This window comes from Alexandromys fortis, unplaced genomic scaffold, assembly GCF_014885135.2.
Source record: "Alexandromys fortis isolate MF-2015 unplaced genomic scaffold, M_Fortis_MF-2015_v1.1 scaffold_148, whole genome shotgun sequence".
NCBI lineage: Eukaryota > Metazoa > Chordata > Mammalia > Rodentia > Cricetidae > Alexandromys > Alexandromys fortis.
Window position 1 is genome coordinate 1,527,936 of NW_026068019.1, and position 20,220 is coordinate 1,548,155.

The following is a 20,220-nucleotide window of genomic DNA, read 5'->3' on the forward strand; positions in this document are numbered from 1 at the left end:
CCTGTTCCCTTGCCAATTATTAGGGCATATAAATCTTTGAGGGGTTAAGGTCCCATAAAGCCCTCCCTTTTCATCTGTCACAGGGCCCAGTCTTGCGCAGGTAATTGCAGCTGCTGTCAGGACAACAGTCATGCCGTTAAGAAGGCAGTCGTCCACTCTGCTCAGTCCCTTCTCGTTGCTCCTATATTATATCGGCTCCTTCCATGGTATTTATGGAGCCTTGGAGGGATACTATAGATGTCTTATTTATGACTGGAGATTCAAGAGTCATTACCAGTTATGAGTTCCTGCAATCACATAGCTCCGTAGAAAAAAGGAGCTACATCATATCTACTTAGTAACTTTCTCTCTAGAGCCTATGACCTCCCAGCCATGGGCTTTTGACTAGTTCACATATCAGATGTGCATTCCTTCTTGTGGGCTAGACATCAGATCAGATCAGTGAATCGCTGGTTATCTCCATAAAAGATTGTCACTATTGCACTAATTGGCACATCTTGCCTGGCCAGTTGATACTGTGTGAGCACACGTGCGTACACACACACACACACACACACACACACACACACACACACACACACACACTGTATAAGACTGTTGGTGACAATTCTCTCCTAGCAGTCTGTGCGGCACCCTGCGGCATTATGAAGGCTAGTTAGCAGGGAGGTTGCATTAGCCCATTTTCAGATTGATTTCTCTGTGTCCTGTGATCAATGTATATGGCATCTTTAGCAATAGGATTTTTTTCATCTGGTTCTGGAGAAGAACCAATTGAGTGACATTTGTCTACATTGTTTCGGGGCTTTAGGGGTCTCATTGACAGACTGAAAATCTCATAGGGAGATAATTCCTTGCCTTGGAATTTTTGTTTAAAAACACGTGGCTTCAGGGTGCTGATTTATCTACCCACCTAGGGTAGATTAGCTTATTGAGTACCAGAATTCCTCATTAGTATTGGTTGACCCTTCCTCCCCACCACCTCTTCCCAGTTCTTCCTGCCTCCCACCCATATTTCTTTTTATCTTCTGCTATTTCTACCCCTGCTTTTAAATCACATGCATTTTGCTACACAACTACCTCTCTTTAAAGAATCTTACTTTCCTGGATTCCACATGTGCTGACTTCTTCAAAAATGCATATGTACATAAAAATAAAAGCTAAGTTTGTATCTGAGAGCTGTGGTGTTTGTGTCTTTGACCTCGAGTTACCTCATTTAGTACATAATTTTCTAACTCCATTTTCATGCTATTTCATAATTTCATTTTTCTTTATGGCCAAATAGAATTCTGTTGTGTATATAACCACACAGTTTCTCTGCTCACTCAACAATTGATGAACATCTATTCTGATTCTATCTTCTTGCTTTTATGAATAAAACATCAATGAACATGGATGTGCAAGTCTCTATGGTGGGATATGGAGTCCTGTAGGTTATGCCTAGGTCTTTGGAAGCCCTGTTTTTAGCTGTTTCTAGAAATATTCACACTGACCTATGTGGTAACTACCCCAGATTACATGCCCACAAGTGTCCTCACCAGCATCTGTTGTCCCTCGCCTCTCGACAACAACCTTTCCAGCTGGAGTGACATGGATTCTCAAAGTAGTTTTCATTTTCATTTGTTTGACGAATAAGGATATTGAATACATTTTCAAACATTTGTCAGCCATTTGTCTTGCTGTTTTTAAGAACTGTGTTCAGTTCGTAGCTTATTTTTAAAAACTGCATTATCTGCTTCCTTGTTTTGCTAATAGGGCCGTTTGTGTGTTTTGTACATTCTCCCCATAGGATGAGGAGCTCATGAGGATTTCTTCACTCACTCAGCTGTGTCGATTACAACTTTTTCACTTCGTGATTTTTTTCCTGTCTGTTGACTGTCGCTCCTATTTTGTGAGGGGCTGTAGTCCTGTTGAGAAAGTGCCTGCCTAGGCCTGCATCTTAAGTGTTCCCTCTACTTTTCCTTTGACAGTTTCAGAGTTCTGGCTTTTCAGTTGAGGTCTTTCCTTTTGGAGTCGATGTTTGTGCAGGTGGAAGATAAAGATCTCAGTTTTTTCTTCTGATTGTAGACACAAAGTTTTTGTTGAAGAGACTGTCTTTTCTCCGGTGTGTATTTTGGCATATTTGTTAAAAATTAAGTGGCTTAGCTGTGTGAGCTTATCTCTGGGTCCTCTGTTCTATCCACGGCTGCACATGTCTGTCTTTGTGCCAGTGCCATGCTGCCTTTGTTACTATGGCTCGGTAGTATAACTTAAGGCAGGATAACTTAATACCCTCTGGTACCATTCTTTCTGCTCAGGATTGCTTTGAGTATCTGGGGTGTTTCATGCTTCCATATGAATTTAAAGACCCACTCCTCTTTCTATGAAAAATAATGCTGGAACATAGATGGAGAGTGCATTTATCTGTAGATCGCTTTTAGCAAGACAGCTGTTTTCACAATATTATTTGGTCCGATCCATGAGCATGAGGCGGCTTTTCAATCTGCTAGTGTTTTCTTCTGGGTTTTATACTTTACATTTAGAGTTTTTTTTTTTTTCCACTGTTTTAGTTAGCTTTACTCCAAGATTTCTTAATTTTTTTTTATTGTGAGTGGGATTATTTCTTTCTTAGTATGTTTGTCATTTGTATGTAAGAAAGTTCCTGATTTTTCTGTGTTGATAGCATACCATGTCACTGTGCCGAGAGTGTTTATAAGCTCTTACATATAAAATTAATATCTACAGATAGGGATGCTCAACTAACTTAGTTGGGAGAGTGATTTTAGCTATTTTTTTAAAAAATGGGATATTTTAAATTAGTTTCAGTCTTATTTGTTGTAAATATGTATAGAGCAGAAGCAGAAAAAATCCCTAACATTATAAAGTGGATTAAATATTATGATGCAAGCATTTGAATAAAATTCTTTGAATGAGAAATACAAAGAATGATAATTGACTGGAAAGTATGATGAAATGTGAGAATCCATTGAATTAAAGAAGAACAGAGAGGAAAAAGAGAATCATATGAGGAAGCACAGTAACAGGAATTTTCATAGTTCTTACAAAGGATGCGAAGAGAGCCAGCGCTAGGAAACCGTGGCGCCGGGGGTGTGATTGAGGAGAAAGTGGGTAAAGGTTCTCTTAAGCCTATGTCAGATGAGCCGACATTTGAAATGCTCACAAGTCTCAAAGTTTTAATGCTGACATGATACTGCACCAAAACATCCACCCCTGACCTTACATGGTTCGTGACTGTCGAATTGTGCACAGCTAATCAAACTGTTGTTTAAAATTACTTCAGGCTCCGAGTATAAGGTAAAGTCAGCGAATTTGTATTTATTAGACATTGGTTGCATTATGTGTATGAAAATACTTTTTAAAAATACACAAAATAAAGCACTTGTGATGCCAGGCATTTAGGACAAAACACACTCAGCTAGTACTTGAAGTCCTTCTGAAAAAAAAAAAGTGTGACTTTAAATATTTCAAAAGTAACACTTAATAGACAAGCCGTGAGGGACTTAACAGCTTCCAGATCCACCAGAGACCTGCTCCCCAGAAGACATTGAGAAAATATTGATCTACTCATTACTTGGTCTCCTCACAAGGCCTTGGAAATAGTCCCAAGGGTCCCCAGCAAAAGCAGAACATTTCTTATCCTGAGATTTTCCTTCCCATGTCCTCTCAAAGATGCCACTTCAGACCAGGACGGCCGCGAGCACAAGGTTCCATACATTCTCACACTTCAAATTCCAGTTTCTTTGAAACTTGGGTTACGGTGTCCACCATGCCCAGCTGATAACTTTGAATTTATGGCTTAAGCGCAAACCAGCCAAGCCTGCTAAAACAGTATATTGGACATCAAACAAGATTTGGCTCCATGTGGTGGGGAACAGAAAGGAAAACCACAAGACAAGAAAGAGTAGTGCAGTGCACTCTTTCTGCACTCCATTCCTTAACTAGGATGTCCTGTGGATGTGCTCTGAACTGATCCTCAGGCAGGCGGCCTCGCTGCAGGTGAGGCGTGTGCCAGCAGCAACAAGCATAATTTCCATCCTTAGGTCTGCTGAAAATCAGAGAGTCCCCTTCCCCAAATTTGTAATTATATTAAAAAATTATAAGGTGTGCTTTTGTGGTAGTGATTTTAAGAGAGAGCGTGAAGGAATTATTTGGATGAACCTTAAGGCCTTGCATTTATTGGTGAGACATAATGCAATGACAACTTTGCAATAATAGTAAAAAGATGCAAGATGGACTCTGTACCTGACAGTTGTTTGCTAACCAGAATTTCGGTAGATAATTTGACCAATGTTTTCAATTATCCTTTTTCTTGTTACTAGAGTATGTGTAAACTGTCATCACATTTTTAGTGCTGGGATAGATTAGCTGTTATATTTATTATAAGCCTGTGTCATTTTTGTAAAAAAAAAAGATTGGCACTGCCATCTTTTTGTTTCTTATAAATCTTAATAGAAAATATTTTTTGTATGTTTAAAATCAGATATTTCATCTGGATGGTAGTGGTGCACAACGTTAGTCCTAGCATTGGGAGGCACAGGCAGGAGGATCTCTGAGCTCAAGGCCAGTCTGGACTACAGAGTGAGTTCCAGGACAGCCAGGGCTGCACAGAGAAACCCTGTCTAAAAACAAAACAAAACAAATAAAAACCCCACAAAACATTGGTGATGGAGAGATGGCTCCGTGGTTAAGAGCACTGGCTGCTCTTTCAGAGGTTCTGAGTTCAGTTGTCACTAGCCTGCATGGCAGCTCACAACTGTCTAACTCCAGAGGGATCTGATGCCCTCACACAGACAAAACACCAGTGCTCATAAGATAAAATTAAAGAAATTAAAAAAATCTTTTAAAAAATGTTGTTACTTGGTAACTCTTTAACTCTTGAAATTAATATAGTTCATATGACTTCTAAGTAAAATATTTAGGCTTTGATATTAGATGGAAAGTAGTTCTTAAAAACATATTTTACTTGTATATTTTTAATCAAACAGAATTTTGCATCAACAAATAAATGTTCTGAAATAAGAACGTTTATATGGAATAATTTTCGGTCTCTTGGCAATAGAAAGATGGTAAGGGCGTCCCCATTTCCCCGGTCTCCCGTGGTGCTAGTCCTTTTCCGAGCAGCAGGCATTCAAGGGAAAGTGAGAGGGCGCTGTGGTCTTCTGTCCTACCTCCCTCTGGGGAACCACCTTTCCTTTAGTCATTCTCGCTCCACTTCGTGTCATCATGCACTTGCTTTCCGTGGTGCTTCTGCGCAGGACCCTCATTTTGAGTTTTACCATGTTTCTGCATTAGATGGTGGTCAAGCATCTGGGGAGTAAATACCAGAGGTGAAGTGCCAGTCTCCTATCAGAGAGGTTCCTGGTGGCAGGTGCTCTGTCGTTGGTGACATTTATATTAATCACTTGAGTGATAAGGGGTGGTGTCAGCCAGGTTTTCCTACTGCCATGGTGCTATATTCATTATACTAGATTCTGTATATTCACCAATAACTATGTTAAATTCATCAGTGACAATCCACGCTCATCATATTTGTTTATTTGATTTTATTGTCTAGGTGCTATCATTATTTTATTATTGAAAGCTTTTTAGCTTTGGATGTTGGAAATTGATATACCCTTCTTGTTTCTTCTTCTTGCTTATGTTCTGGTGTTCTAAAACTCCCCCTACCCCCCTTCTCTGACACAGTATAGACCAGGCTGGCCTCAAACTCAGAGAGATCCATTTGCTTCCTGAGTGCTGCAGTTAAAGCCGTGCACCACCCTGCCTGGCTCTACATCCTTTTGCATATGCTCTCTGTATGAGCTGTTTTCTTGCCTTTCCCAGTATTTAGATACACACATTCCTTGGCTGGTAGCCCCTTCTTTGATCTTCAAAGACAGCAGTGGCAAGTTGAGTCTTTACCCTTCCATTTTGATACTGAAGCCCCCTTCTCCACCCCAACCTCTTCTACTTTTAAGGGCTTTTATTATTACTTTTGGCTTACTAAATTAATCTAGGTTAATTTTCCAGTGTTAACCTTAGCTATGTAGCAACCTCTGCTGCCTGTTGTCTGTAATGTGACATATGCAGCAGTTCAAGAGTTGGTACGTTGAGGGATTTGTCGTGGTTCTGCTAGTTGCTAGCATAGTCTGGGTCGTGGAGAGCTAGTGATATACTTAGCTTGAGAATTTGATAAAGGTGTAAATAGATGAGAAAGTATCTAGAAAATGATCAATGGCAATCTAAAGGATGAAAGGACTATTGACCTATGTTAGAATGAAACTAAGTTTACCACAAATGAAAAGCCTCATCTTGCCAACGTATGCCATCAGTGAATGTTTATTTCCTCAATTTCAAACAAGGGTGCATAGAGTCTGCCAAGAGATGGGTTATTTCTAGGGTAATCTCTACTCTTGTCGAAGACAATGGGATAAGCCATAAGCCATGCATGCTTTTTTTCTTTTCTTTTCTTTTTTTCTTTTGGTTTGTTTTCCTTCTCAATTTTGTGGTTTTTCAAGTTTGGAATTGTGTTTTAAAATGTTTGCTTTAGAAGATCATTTGCTTGCTTGCTTGTGTTTTATGTCTTGCCTTTTCTTTGAGAACAAGCATCTGTGAAGCCTAATACCACAGCATACTGCAACAGGATTCTTGAAGGAAAAGGTCATAAATTAATGGTCTGCCTCCACTCAAGAAAATTTGAAAAGCCAGAGGCTTTTTGGAAATTGATCCCCTCAGAGAACATTACACATTTGTTACATGAGGAATTCCAGGAAGATGGCTCTTGCCTTTGTCTCTATGACACTAGTGTCTTGACTGAGGTTGCCATTCTGGGAACTGTGACTGCTTGTTAACTAGTTTCTGGATTTATTGCTATGGCTACTGTTACATACAGGTGCCCACCCAGTCACTACTGTTTCTTGGGATCCTTGTGGTAGTGTTTTCACTCACCGTATGTATCTGCTCATATTATTTATTCTCAGTTAATTAGAGGCCTTTGGATAGCATTTCTTGGTTTCTTTCTTCAGAATTGAAAATACCATGGAAGGGAACAGTTGTCTAGCTACTTTGGTTTCTGGTGTCTTGTTCATAGTGCTACAGAAGATATCATATTGCATTAGCAGATATACAGACATTGATGATATTGCCTAAGCTATCACCATGGTTCAGTTCTGTAATAGATGAGTAACACAGATGTTTTTATGATTCCTTAATTGTCTGCCATCTGTACTAAAATGAGTGAAAGAATAAAGTAATGGCACACACGTTTACTTTTTTTTTTTTTTTTAAGGAAGAAAGTGAATGCTCGAAGTTAGCAATACATTCAGTTGAGCCAGGAGGTGGTGCACGCCTTTAATCCTAGCACTTGAGAGACAGAAGCAGGTGGGTTTTTAAGGTCCTACAGAGGAAGCTCCAGGACATCCAGGGATACACAGGAAAGGGAAAAACAGAACAAAACCACATTCAATTCAATAGTTTCTTCTAGCAAAGGAATGTCAGGAAGAACAAAGTGAAATTATAGATTATGGTCCGTGGGAAGGACAGAGTGCCTAGGGGTTTCTCACTTGTCCTTGAGGGTGATTGGTGCTGATGCTGTGTAGGTGGAAGGGAAGATGGCAAAGGCCCCAGAGAAGGACTGAAGTCTCTTGGAGGAGAGGAGAGAGGTTGGGTGATGCAGCTGTTTTTTCTTTTTCTTACATTTATTTATATGTGTGTGTAAATGTGGATGCCATTGTTGAGGCAGTCAAGTCTCTCCTAACACGTGAGGTCTGGGGTTGAACTCAGAACACCAGGATCTAGTTTCTGAGCTGTCTTTCCAGCCCTAGAACATTCTCTACAAATGTGAACATGGTATAATTAAGCATTCGTAGAAACTGTACAGCTTTAAGGAGGAGAATGGTTTATACAGTTGGACTTGTAATGAGTAATAATTCTCTGAGCCTATACATTATACATAATATATGTAGAGAAATTCAAGTATATATTGGAGGCAAGCTGCTTAGAATATACATTGTAGTATTTTTATAAAGGTTTATTAATATTTTTTAAGTTATGTGTGTTTGTCCCTGTGTGTAGGTATGTACTCATGAGTATAGGTGCCTGTGGATACCTAGAGGTGTCAGATCTCTTGGAGCTTGAGGTATAAGTGGTTGCGAATTACCCAACATGGGTGCTGAGAACCACCACGAGCCTTTTCTCCAGCCCCTTCACACTGATTTAAAACATTTGATGCCTGCAAAGTAGGGATAGATAGCATGCTGGGAGACAGAGGTATAATGGTCAGATGGTTGTGAGTTTAAGGCCAGCCTAGGCTACAAAGTGAGTTTGAGGCTAGCTCAGGCTTAGACTACATAGTAGGAAGCATTTCAGAAAGCCTCATCCATGCAGTAGATAGTAACTGTTACCTGATTCATTGCTGTCTTAAGAACTAATGAAATAAAATGCTCAGACTAATACCAAGCATGTTGTTAGCCATTCACCAAACATTATTTTTATAATTACACTATTTTTTCATCAAATAGCCTGTATAGAAAAGAATCATTGGCAAATATTAAAAACAAAAATATGACTGTTGAAATAAGCTCAGTTATTGGGACAAAAGAGAAAAATCATAAAATCTGGGGAGTGATTGGTAGGGTATTTCATGGATGAGCTTGAGTTTGGCTTCTTCCTGGATGCTAGCCACACTGGCCGCACTGAGGGATAGAGGACTGTGGGAAATGCTCTGAAATGTTGAGGAAATAGTGATTTGGAACCTCAAATTCTATTTTTAGCCAAACCAGCTTCCAAAGTTAAGAACCAAAAATACATTTCAGGAATGTGAGGACAGAAACAATTTTCAAAAGGAAGGACTAACAGAAGGGCACAAGCAAAGAGGTCAGCAAGCTTGGGGTCAAATCAAAATATTAACAACATTTCTGTCATGTTGAGGAATGTGATAGAGAAGTAAACAGTATTTGGAGCAGCCGAGTGATCCATATAAATTCAGTGAGAAGGGTGATGGTAAGAGGCATACAGTTTGGGCATCATTTTACTTTTTAATAATTAAACTTAAATTTAAACCGAAGTCTTCCTGTTTACACAGTGATAGAATTAAAATTAAGAGCTGTTTTGGTTGGTGGAACTTAATAATTGAACTCAGTGTTGATGGAGCTGTGTGGTTCAACAGACTTACCAAATAAAGAAGGGTAAAAAAAGCAAAGGAATGAAATGGAATGTTCTGCTTCCAAGCCAGTCAAGCTGAGGTCAGCATACTGTCTGCCAAAGGGTAGGAAGTCCATGTTTCATTTTATGGGCAGTGCTGTCCCTGTGGCAGCCATACTGTCCCGGTGGCACCTAATGCTCCCTGACATTGTTAGACCACAGTAGCTATAGATGGTATACATGATCAGATGGGAGGGCTGAGTGCTAGGAAAGCCTGGATTGTAGAGAACAAGGGAAGGGGCAAAAAATCCTTAATTTCAACTGAAGACAGGGAAAAATGGGAGAAGGGGAACACTAAGAAGTATAACAGGAAAGGATAAAAAAAAATTAGGAAATCTTACCCCTAAATGTCTAGTAGAGATAAGAGATTCTCAGATTGGTCTTAACCTAAATTATAAGGGAGTAGGGGATAGGTAAACCATGGCATATCTGTATTTCAGAACAGCACTATGTGTTTGCAAGGTATTACCCATCATCCCTACTGCTGAGATGAGTGTTGTGGTTATTGTGATAGAGTCAGAGAGGAGGATTCTCAGTGGCATCACGGAGATGAACCTGTACACGGGCTGGCAAGACTGAGGACCAAAGTGCTTTGTTAGGAATCAGAAAGAACTCTGTGTTTGGCTCAGTAGCAAGAACTTTTGGCCTTTACTACACATGCTGTCTTTATTGCCTAACTGCCTTTGCTTCACAGTTTACTTTCCAATGCTCCTAGGTAAAATTATAAGACAGAAGGGACATTTGGTTGGCCTAGAGAGTTAGTAGCCCAAGCTTTTCATGCCTTGTGAGCTTCTTCAGAGACTGCATAGGCTGTCCTGAGTCAGGCATCTCCCACAAAAGCTCAAGAGGTTGTGGCCAGGAAAGAATGGTCAGGGAAGGCTGGTGGCGAAGGCTGGGTAGGCATCTGAAGCACAGGTGGGTTTACCAAGACTGCCTTTTCAGCAGTAAAGTGGGTCTACCTCTGAGATAGCTAGTGTGACCACATACACGCTCAAGGGATGTGCTTAGTAACATTCTAGAGTTTCCCTTTTCGTTTAAGTAAAACAGTAGTACCTTAAGATTATAATGGCAAGCTGTGACTTAAACGAGATTTTTTTTAAAACATTCATTTATTTATTTATTTATTATGTATACAATATTCTGTCTGTGTGTTTGCCTGCAGGCCGGAAGAGGGCACCAGACCCTATTACAGATGGTTGTTAGCCACCATGTGGTTGCTGGGAATTGAACTCAGGACCTTTGGAAGAGCAGGCAATGCTCTTAACCTCTGAGCCATCTCTCCAGCCCCTTAAACGAGATTTTTAAGAATTTTATAAACCCTAGGATAACCAAACTCTATAAAAAATACTGTGGCTTAGTTGTTTAATTCAAGATGAGTGGTAAATTTATAATGTTATAGAATGCTTATGATAGTAAATATAGTAAAAAATTTGAGGACTTGAAAGTTATATTTAGTAGAATGTGAATATTGTTCTTGAAGTTCATGCAAAATGCTTTTTTTTTTTTTTTTTTTTTAAGGCTGGGCCATGCAAGCTGCTGCCTTTATCTTCATTCATAGGAAGTGGAAGGATGATAAGAGCCATTTTGAAGACATGATTGATTATTTTTGTGACATCCATGAACCACTCCAACTTCTCATCTTTCCAGAAGGAACTGACCTCACAGGTGAGGCATCTAGGGTTTGGATCACAGAATTTAAAACCTTATAAACCACTAGTTAAATCTTTTAATCCTAACATGAGATATGTGACTATCAACAAAATTAATGGATGACCCCAAGGTTACTCAATTAATGGTACCCAAACCAGACCCGGTGGTACAATCCTAAAGGTCCAGCTACTCATGAGACTGATGCAGGCAGATCACAAGTTTAAACCAGCCAGAGCAACTCAGTGGTCAGTGCCTCAACATAAACAGTAAGGTGATGGCCGTGAGTTATGCTCAGTGGTAGAGCATATACCAGACTGGTAGGCTGGTCCAGTTCTGGTACTGTGGGTGAAGGAAGACCAAAGAGAAAGGACATTTGTAAAATAGAGTTTTATGCTGGGTGGTAGTGGCACACACCTTTAGCCCCAGCTTTCAAGAGGGGGAGATAGGTGGATCTCTGAGTTCAAGGCCAACCTCACTCAGGCCAGGCAAGTGCTCCACTACTACAGAGCTATATACCCAACTCCACATGATTATTTCTGTAAGTTAAAATGATACTTACATATACTTACATTGTAGGGCCAGCTTGCAAAAGCCATGTTTGTTGTATAGAGAAAGTAGACTGGTCAGGGAGCTTTAAAGTATTTTTATAAAACTAACATCTACAGATGATTTTTATTGAGTTGGGGAAACTTTTCCCTCCCTCCCCCTCTCTCCCTCCTTCCTTCCTCCCTTTCTTTTTAATGGGCTAACAAAAGTATTTCAATCATTTAATTTAAAATTATTTTTTAATTATTAGAGTTATCTTTAAATTTGGATTTTTATTTTTTTTAATATTTATTTTTTATGATTTTTATTATTTATTTTTTTGCCACGAGGTGTTTTATTTTCATCAATCATACAAATAATTTTCTATAATATCCCAGGGCAAACCGGTGAAATTTGGCAGTCCGATTAGTAGGGGGGTCCCCCTTCAGAGACCCGCGGGCGGTGGCATCGGCGCGGAGTGCCCGGGTTCACGGTGCAGCTTGTGGCTCGCGTCCATCTTGCAAGTGGCTCTTTCTCCACATCACGAGGGGGTGGGGTGGGGTGGGGGAATCCTCCAGTCTGGGCTTTTAGGAAATTTCACTCCTCCTTTCCTGTTCAATGGTCTCTTTGGTCGCAGGGTGTTCTTCTCCTGTGTCTTGGTCTTCTTCAGCTTGGCCTTATCGAAGCTGGCGATTTCCCCCATGTCTGGCTTGTCTGCCATTTTCTTACAACCCGTGGAGTCTCCTTCCGAGCTCGCGCTCCAGGTGCTCCCACTCGCCTTGCTGCAGCAAGAGACCATTCATTCATTCATTCGTTTATTAAAGATTTCTGCCTCCTCCCTGCCACCGCCTCCCAATTCCCTCCCCCTCCCCCAGTCAAGTCCCCCTCCCTCGTCAGCCCTAAGAGCAATCAAGGTTCCCTGCCCTGTGGGAAGTCCAAGGAACAACCACCTCCATCCAGGTCTAGTAAGGTGAGCATCCAAACTGCCTAGGCTCCCACAAAGCCAGTACGTGCAGTAGGATCAAAACCCATTGCCATTGTTCTTGACTTCTCAGCAGTCCTCATTGTCCACTATGTTTGGCGAGTCCGGTTTTATCCCATGATTTTTTAGACCCAGGCCAGCTGGCCTTGGTGAGTTCCCGATAGAACATCCCCATTGTCTCAGTGTGTGGGTGCACCCCTCGTGGTCCTGGGTTCCTTGCTCGTGCTCTCTCTCCTTCTGCTCCTGATTTGGACCTTGAGATTTCAGTCCGGTGCTCCAATGTGGGTCTCTGTCTCTGTCACCTTTCATCACCTGATGAAGGTTAATATCCAGGAGGATGACTATATGTTTTTCTTTGGGTTCACCTTATTTAGCTTCTCTAGGATCACGAATTATAGGCTCAATGTCCTTTATTTATGGCTAGAAAGCAATTATGAGTGAGTACATCCCATGTTCCTCTTTTTGGGACTGGTTTACCTCACTCAGGATAGTGTTTTCTATTTTCGTCCATTTGCATGCAAAATTCAAGAAGTCCTTGTTTTTTACTGCTGAGTAGTACTCTAATATGTATATATTCCATACTTTCTTCATCCATTCTTCCATTGAAGGGCATCTAGGTTGTTTCCAGGTTCTGGCTATTACAAACAATGCTGCTATGAACATAGTTGAGCATATACTTTTGTTGTATGATAGGGCATCTCATTGGTATATTTCCAAGAGTGGTATTGCTGGGTCCAGGGGTAGGTTGATCCCAAATTTCCTGAGAAACCGCCACACTGCTTTCCAAAGTGGTTGCACAAGTTTGCATTCCCACCAGCAATGGATGAGTGTACCCCTTACAAATTTGGATTTTTTTAAAACCCTATTACAACATTTATATTTCACTTTAAATTCTGAAACTAGGTTGCTTGCATATTTTTAGATTAGTGTGTTTCACTGTGACTTTATATACATTCTGGCTTCATATACTATAATTGGTTATAACTTTTTGTTAAGGGAACAGTATATATTGGAGAATTTAAAAACACAAAAGTATACACAAAGGTTGCTGTAATCCCACAGCCCATGGATGAACACAATTTGAAATTTTGGTCCATTTGGACTGTTATATGGTCACAGGTACACACGTGCACACACACATTCTTAGGAATATGTGTATGTGCACACTAGCTCCTATTTAACCTTAAAACTGGCAAACAGACCATGCTCTTCTTTGTCTGTTTCAGTTCTTCCTCAATATCTTTCCCATGTCTGTCCTTTGAGAAGATGGGGGGGGGTGACTTTAGGTTTATGTTGTGTGTTGGGGTCTCTAAAGAAAGTGTTTTTGTGATATGCTTGAGCAGACATTAAGGTTTGCTCTAAGGGAGTAGTTGACCTGGCCAGTGGTTGAGCTCTAGGAGGCGGAACAGATGAAGACTAAAGGTGCCTGCATCGGAAGTCACCTTCCTTGTAGGCATGTAAATTAAGGAGACCCTTGTTTCTAAGACCTTTGATTTATATGTGATCTATCACATTGTGGATTAAGTAATCTGCCTTATTATTCTACTGACTGAACTATTAATCCTGCCTGAAAAATGCCCTCGAAAAAGTCAATGTTTGTCCTGTCCTAGTTTATTTCTCTTGTTAATGACAAATAGCCTAACTAGGTGAAAGCAGCTTACAGTTGCAAGTCACAGTCTGTCACTGCCTACATGTCGGGGAGGAACTTCAAACAGCCAGTCACACTCACAGTCAGATAGGAAGAGAATAATGCATCCTTGCCTGCTTGCTGTGAGCTAGCTTTTTGTCATATTGTTCAAGAACCCCTCTCCAGAAGATGATGCCACTCAGAGTGGGTGGTAGTCCCCCTGACATCACGGATCTGGATAATTCCTCTTTAAGAGTTTCCAGGTGCATCTAGGTTGTGACAAGGTGACAGTTAGAAACTGACAGGTGCTGCTTTGCCAGGGTTACACAGAATTGACCGTCACAGTGGTAGGGTATAATTTTGAGTTCCACTTTCCTGAGTTGGAAAGGAAAACTATTTTTGGTTTAACAACATTACATACAATATGACACTCTTCTACATAGTTTCTTTAGTAAATATTCTTAGTGTCTGAAACTTTGTATGCAAAATTAATTCCCTTCCTTGGAGCGTATGTTAGATGAGGAATAACCTAGTAATATGTACAGGTGTTATAAGTTTATGTAGAAAACTAAAGCAGGGTGGGTAGATAGAAAGCAAAGGAAGGGAGCAGGGTGCTAGTCGCAAGGTGGTCAGGGCAAATCTCTATTATGTTTCTGTTTAAGTAGGGATCATATGTACAAGGTAGAAGATGCATCTGCAGCAAGAGGCTTTCTGGGTAATGGAATAACAGCTGCACAGGCCTGAGGTTGGAACATGCCCGGTTGGCTTGAGAAGATGAGAGTGGCTAGCAGTCCTGTGGGTATGGGTGGGGGCCGTGCTGGGGTGGGAAAGTTGCAGGGAGTGAGCTGACAGGAGGCTGCGGTTGGAAAATGGGATGCTAGTGCAGTTACTAATAATGATGGCCTGGGAATGGGTGGATGGAGGGAGGGGGAGAGAATATCGCCACACTAATTTGTCTGATTATTTCCAACTTCCTACAGTGTGACTGTACATTTTAAAGTTGTGTGTGTTTGTATTCATATCTGGAACAGAATTCAGTTATACCCGAGAATCCCCAGAGTCACTAACAACTGGAAAACAAACTGCTTATCTCTCTGGTGACTCTGGTACTTCTAATCCCATCTAAAGTCCATCAGTTGACTAACAGAAGTGCTGTTTTGTAGCCCTGTGCCCAGGATATTCATAGACTAGTGGAGAAGAGCTTACTGATATTCATGTCCAGTGCCTTTTCCTTTAACTGCTGGGGAAGCTGTGGGCATTTGACTCAGTGCCTCTGTGAGAACTGACACGCTTCTGTAAGAATGTCTGCCGGAGCTCGTATTGTGGAGTGCACCTGTGGTTGCTGTGGGCTGGAGAAGTCACCAGTCATAAGCTTACTCCTAGGAACATTGTATTTATGTAGATATTTTTTCTTGTACTAGTGTATAGGTTTCCAGATAGAGCTGAAGTACAGACCCTAAAGTCTGCTGTCATCAGAACTATTTCATGATCTCAAGTCAAGGCCAATTTTTGAACACTTTATTTTCCAATTGTATTTGCTGAATAATGAGTTTGGTTCTTCTTGGAATTTGTAAAATGACCTCATGGAATGGAAAAAAAAGTTATTGCCAACAATTGGAATATATACTTGTCTCTGTAACTATATTCAGCCAAACCATGTTCAGATGTTTGTACATGATGTGCTAATCATGTGCTGTTTTGTTGTGCAGTGGTTTTGGTTAGCAATATTAGTCACTCTGCTTGAGCAAGGCAGATATTTCACTTTACTTTGAAAGCCTAAATTACTGGGTTAAAGAAAACGTTGATCTGATATATTTGATTGCTGGTTATTTCTTCTGGACGTCTAAATCTTTTGTTAATTTTCAGTTTTAGTAGCATTTTTATGTTATATTTGAACTTTTATTATTTAAGAATTTTATTATTATCAGTGGTGCTGGGGATTGAACCTAGCATGATAGTAGACAAGTACTCTATCACTGAAATACATCTTCATCTCACATGTTTATCTTTAATGAAAATTTTAGCTTATTAATGTTATAGTTTTTAATATCTCAATTTTTATTACATATTAGCTTTTGTGACGCCTTCTAATGATTTTAAACTTTGGGATATAAATGTAAGAGAACTTATTAAGGTTCTGTTCATAACATATGTTCACATATATCCACACATATACCAGTAGATTGAAATCTTTGTAAAGGATTATTGCAAATGTTTGTATTTTGGGGCTGGAGAAATGGATCAGTGGTTAAGAGCATTTGATACTCTTGTAGAGGACCTTGTTTGGTTTCTGGCACCCACATGGCTGCTCAAATCCTTCTGTAACTCCAGTTCTTGGGACTCTGGTGTCCTCTTCTGGCCTTCTTGGGCATTGCACATGTTGGCAACATATAGTCAGGCAAAGCACTCATAAACATATTCAAAATGTCTGCATCATCTTTGTATGCTGTCTGTAACAATGTAATATATTAGTGTCCTTTGGGGGGAAGGCACATTCTCACTATTAGTCCTGGCTGGCCTGTAATGTACTATGTAGACTAAGCTGGTCTTAAACTCTGATCTGCCTGCCTCTGCCTTCTGAACCCCGGGATTGAAGGTTTGCTTACGATGCCTGGTCATAAGTGCTATTTTTATCCAAGAAATTCTTCATATTTTTCCGTACCTAACTATCTTCCTTAATATTATTACTTTTATTTTGTCTATTATTTTGTTTAGAAAATAACAAGACTCGGAGTAATGATTTTGCTGAGAAGAATGGACTTCAAAAATATGAATATGTCTTACATCCAAGAACTACTGGCTTTACTTTTGTGGTGGACCGTCTAAGGGAAGGTTAGTGCTGCTCTTAAAATGTGTTCTAAACCCAATGTGGCACATTCTTTTGAGCTTTATGTGTAGCTCTCTGACATCTAGTGAGGCACATTAGGACCATGCTGACCTGTGACTAACAGTCACCTTTGTCCTCTAACTGCTACCTGCCACAAAGCCGCCTGTGTCCAACATGAAAGGTCTTGAAACATTATGGAAGAGAAGGTCCATTTCTTTTCCTAGATGGCATCACTGCACTGAGTCTGATGTGCTTTGTACAATCCACTAAAACGAAGCTTCTTTACATCTAAGTACCATGATTTTGAAGAATGTTTGGTACCGGTCCAAAATCACATTGGGAAGGTAAAACAAAAACTGCATGATGATTTTTGAAATTCTGTCATTATAACTGATATGATGTAGTCTTGTGGTTTTGACTTCAACTTTGCCAGTGAACACTGTGTGCCTTGCCTGTCTGCATGTAGAAGTTGGTAAGGGTGGGTTCTTCATGTCTGTGGAAAGGGGTGCAGAGGCATTCAGGTGATGTGCCCACACTTGTGTGCTCACGCTTGTCTGTCTCATCTCTCCTCTCTCTGATGTAACACCATTTTGGTATCTAACTTAGACTCAACAATATGGTTTCTATCGTATGTATTTAGTAATTTCTTTAAAAGTATATGTGACGCCAGGAAACATAATTTTTTTTCAGATGACTTTGTGACATATCTTTTACTTAAAAGATCATCCCTAATATAGCAAGATAATGGAGAGATTATTTTATAGTTGGTCAGAATATATTATGTTCTCTGTTCTGAAATCTAGCAACCTGATAACTTTGTTGCAAACTTAATGTAATAATTTTTTTCTGCCAGAACTGTAAACTGATCCCCTACACCCTATGTATCATTTTAGAGAGAGAGAGAGATTCAGATGATCTCATTTGCTTTGTTTAGCAAACCAGGCGATAATTCTGTTTATTTCATTTAGAATTGTGGACTAGAACCTGTACTGAAAAAGAAACCTGGTGATGATTGTTACAACAGTAATAGCACTGACGTTGAGTATTTACAAGTACCAGGCATTGCACTAAATATTCTGATGTCTAATTCACTTCCTCCTCATAAGCCTCCAGAGCAGTTCTCTTTATCAAACAAAAAGAGGGCAGGCGACAGTGTGAAGAGTCACCCGTTACTGGAATAGTGCTGAATTGAGTAGTGTGTGCTCTTTCATCTAGACTGTAATTGTAGTTAGTCTCCAAACCACAAAAACACGGTTGTAACAAGAGTGAGCTGGGTGCTTTTATGAGAGGATTTAAAAGAAAGAAAGACAAAAAGAGGCTAGATGGCCAGGTAATGGAAGGATGATGGTCACAGGCAGGTGTTGGGATGTTGTATGAGGTGACAGGAGGAGCAGGTACAGACTAGGGAGGCACAGCTTACAGTGTTGAAGACAGATTTGGTTCTTGAGAGGAGATGGAGTTCAGGAGAATAGAGAGTAAGATGTGCACCAGAGTTCAGCAGTGAAGAGAATCTTAGAGTCCAGAATATTCCTTTAGAAAAGAAATAGAAGACTCAAAAGGAGGCCCAGCCTAGCTTTCAGATCTGCTTTTGACAGTACACTGTGAAAAGAAAGCTTTCTGTTATACCAAATGACCTTATAATTAGTATTCCAGTAGAAGCCCAGAGACTGAACAGTCAAACAGGGCTCCATAAAGTACCACCTTTGTGGTTCCCTTAGACAGCAGAGGCAGGCAAGCATGAGTTCAGAACATTAGGAGCTAAAGATAATGCCATTATCTTTATCTTTATTGACACTTGTGAGTAGGTGGGGAAGGAGAGCAAGGAAGAGGAGCCCAGGTCTCTCTTTGGACTATTTACCAGGACTGAGAATACTTGGAAATCTCAAATTAAAATGTAACACTAATTAGGTAATGTTTTACATAGGTTGTTTCTGTCATAGTAATTGCAGTTTTCTTTGAGTGCCTTAATGATTACCATCAGTGGACTTGCTTTACAGTCTTGCTGGAATCTTTCTTCCTTGGGGATGTGAAATTGCCCTGCAAATGGAGATAATCAGTATTTAGTTCGATGAATCAAAAGTCCCCAAAAGTAATACAAAGTAGTATCCTAGCATGCTTTTTATAACATTATATCCTATACTGGTAGGTATTTGTTATGGGTGATTCATATGGACTCTTAATCACAGAACCTTTCTACATATGATCATTTTTGTTTCTTTTTTAAATACCAAAACAATCCAAACTGAAAAATAGTTACCAATTTAGAGGAAAGAGGCTTCATTTTTTTTTGTTCTACTTATTACTTATAATAAAAGGTATAATATAATCTTAAATCTTGAAACCATCACCCCCAAATACTATATTCATTATAATCTCTGGTGATTTTTAATTTTTATTTGACATTTGATCCAACCATTATAATTTTGGCATAGGTGTACAGTTGTAATAATCATGTTCACCAGTAGGAGGCACAGGTGTGCTCATTTGAAAGCAATGAGTTGTGTTGAAACAACTTGGAAATAAGGTTAACTTGACTATGCAGGGGAAGGAGATAGAAACATTTGTTTTTAAGGTATGGTCCAGTTTGAGATAGAACTTTGTCTTCAAGAAGCTTATAGTCTTAATGGATAGAGGTATGAATGATTAATAGTGAAAATGTCTAAATGGACATGTATGTGAAGTGCTAAGTTTTATGCAGATATTATGCTAAATAGTAGGAAGAGTGCTCATTGAAGAGGGTACTATGGTACTGAAGATTCATCTGTGACTTCTATTAGAAGCTGAATTTCTCTTGAACACTGGAGACTCTGTGGCCTAGAAAGGCAGAAAGAACATTCATGGATGAGGAAGTACAAAGAAGGGCCAACGTGGACCCAACAGTCACCTTGCAGACATCAATGTGGGAGCCGAAACAGCTTGTAGAGTAACACTCCGTACTTTAACTGTTGTCTGGAGGCCAGCTGTTAAAAATGTAATACTTTGTCTATTAATAGGTTGAGTCACCAAGCAAGTTGGCGTATCCATTGAGATTACAAATGATCATGTAGCTATGCTTAAGTTTTAGTTTGAAATCAGTCATTTTGAAACTTAAAACAAGTCCATTTTTCTGTTTATACTTAGCTTATATGCATAAAAATCTACATAGGAAGAAATGAAGGATATAGCTTTTCCATGAAACTAGGTGGCTCTGAGTTAACCACTAAAGAAAAAAGTAAATTCTCATTGGGTAATTTGGATCAGCCCATTTCAACAGAGAGAGCCCTTAGATTTGTTCAGAAAAAGAGAATTGCCGACTTTAAGACTGGATTTTATGGATATTTGATATCTGTTGGCTCTCTTGCGTTGGTTTCTGTAGCCCTCCTATACTATGAGAAAACTGCGAGCAATGTTGTACATTCATAGGCAGCTCAGGCTTCAGTAACATTTGTGGGA

General features: G+C 39.8%; 1 protein-coding gene and 1 pseudogene across 1 annotated transcript in view; one reads left to right on the forward strand and one right to left on the reverse strand.

Annotated features, from left to right (window-relative positions):
* The first annotated feature begins 7,336 nt into the window (after positions 1 to 7,336).
* Positions 7,337 to 20,220, forward strand: part of Lclat1 (lysocardiolipin acyltransferase 1) — a 60,269-nt gene continuing 47,385 nt past the window's right edge. The window contains exons 1-3 of the mRNA XM_050162957.1: positions 7,337 to 7,356; positions 10,696 to 10,842; positions 16,677 to 16,793. Of these exons, the coding sequence (XP_050018914.1) occupies positions 10,704 to 10,842; positions 16,677 to 16,793 (256 nt within the window). The 5' untranslated portion in view covers positions 7,337 to 7,356; positions 10,696 to 10,703. The remainder of the gene's footprint in view (positions 7,357 to 10,695; positions 10,843 to 16,676; positions 16,794 to 20,220) is intronic.
* Positions 11,711 to 20,220, reverse strand: part of LOC126514217 (thymosin beta-10-like) — a 64,199-nt pseudogene continuing 55,689 nt past the window's right edge.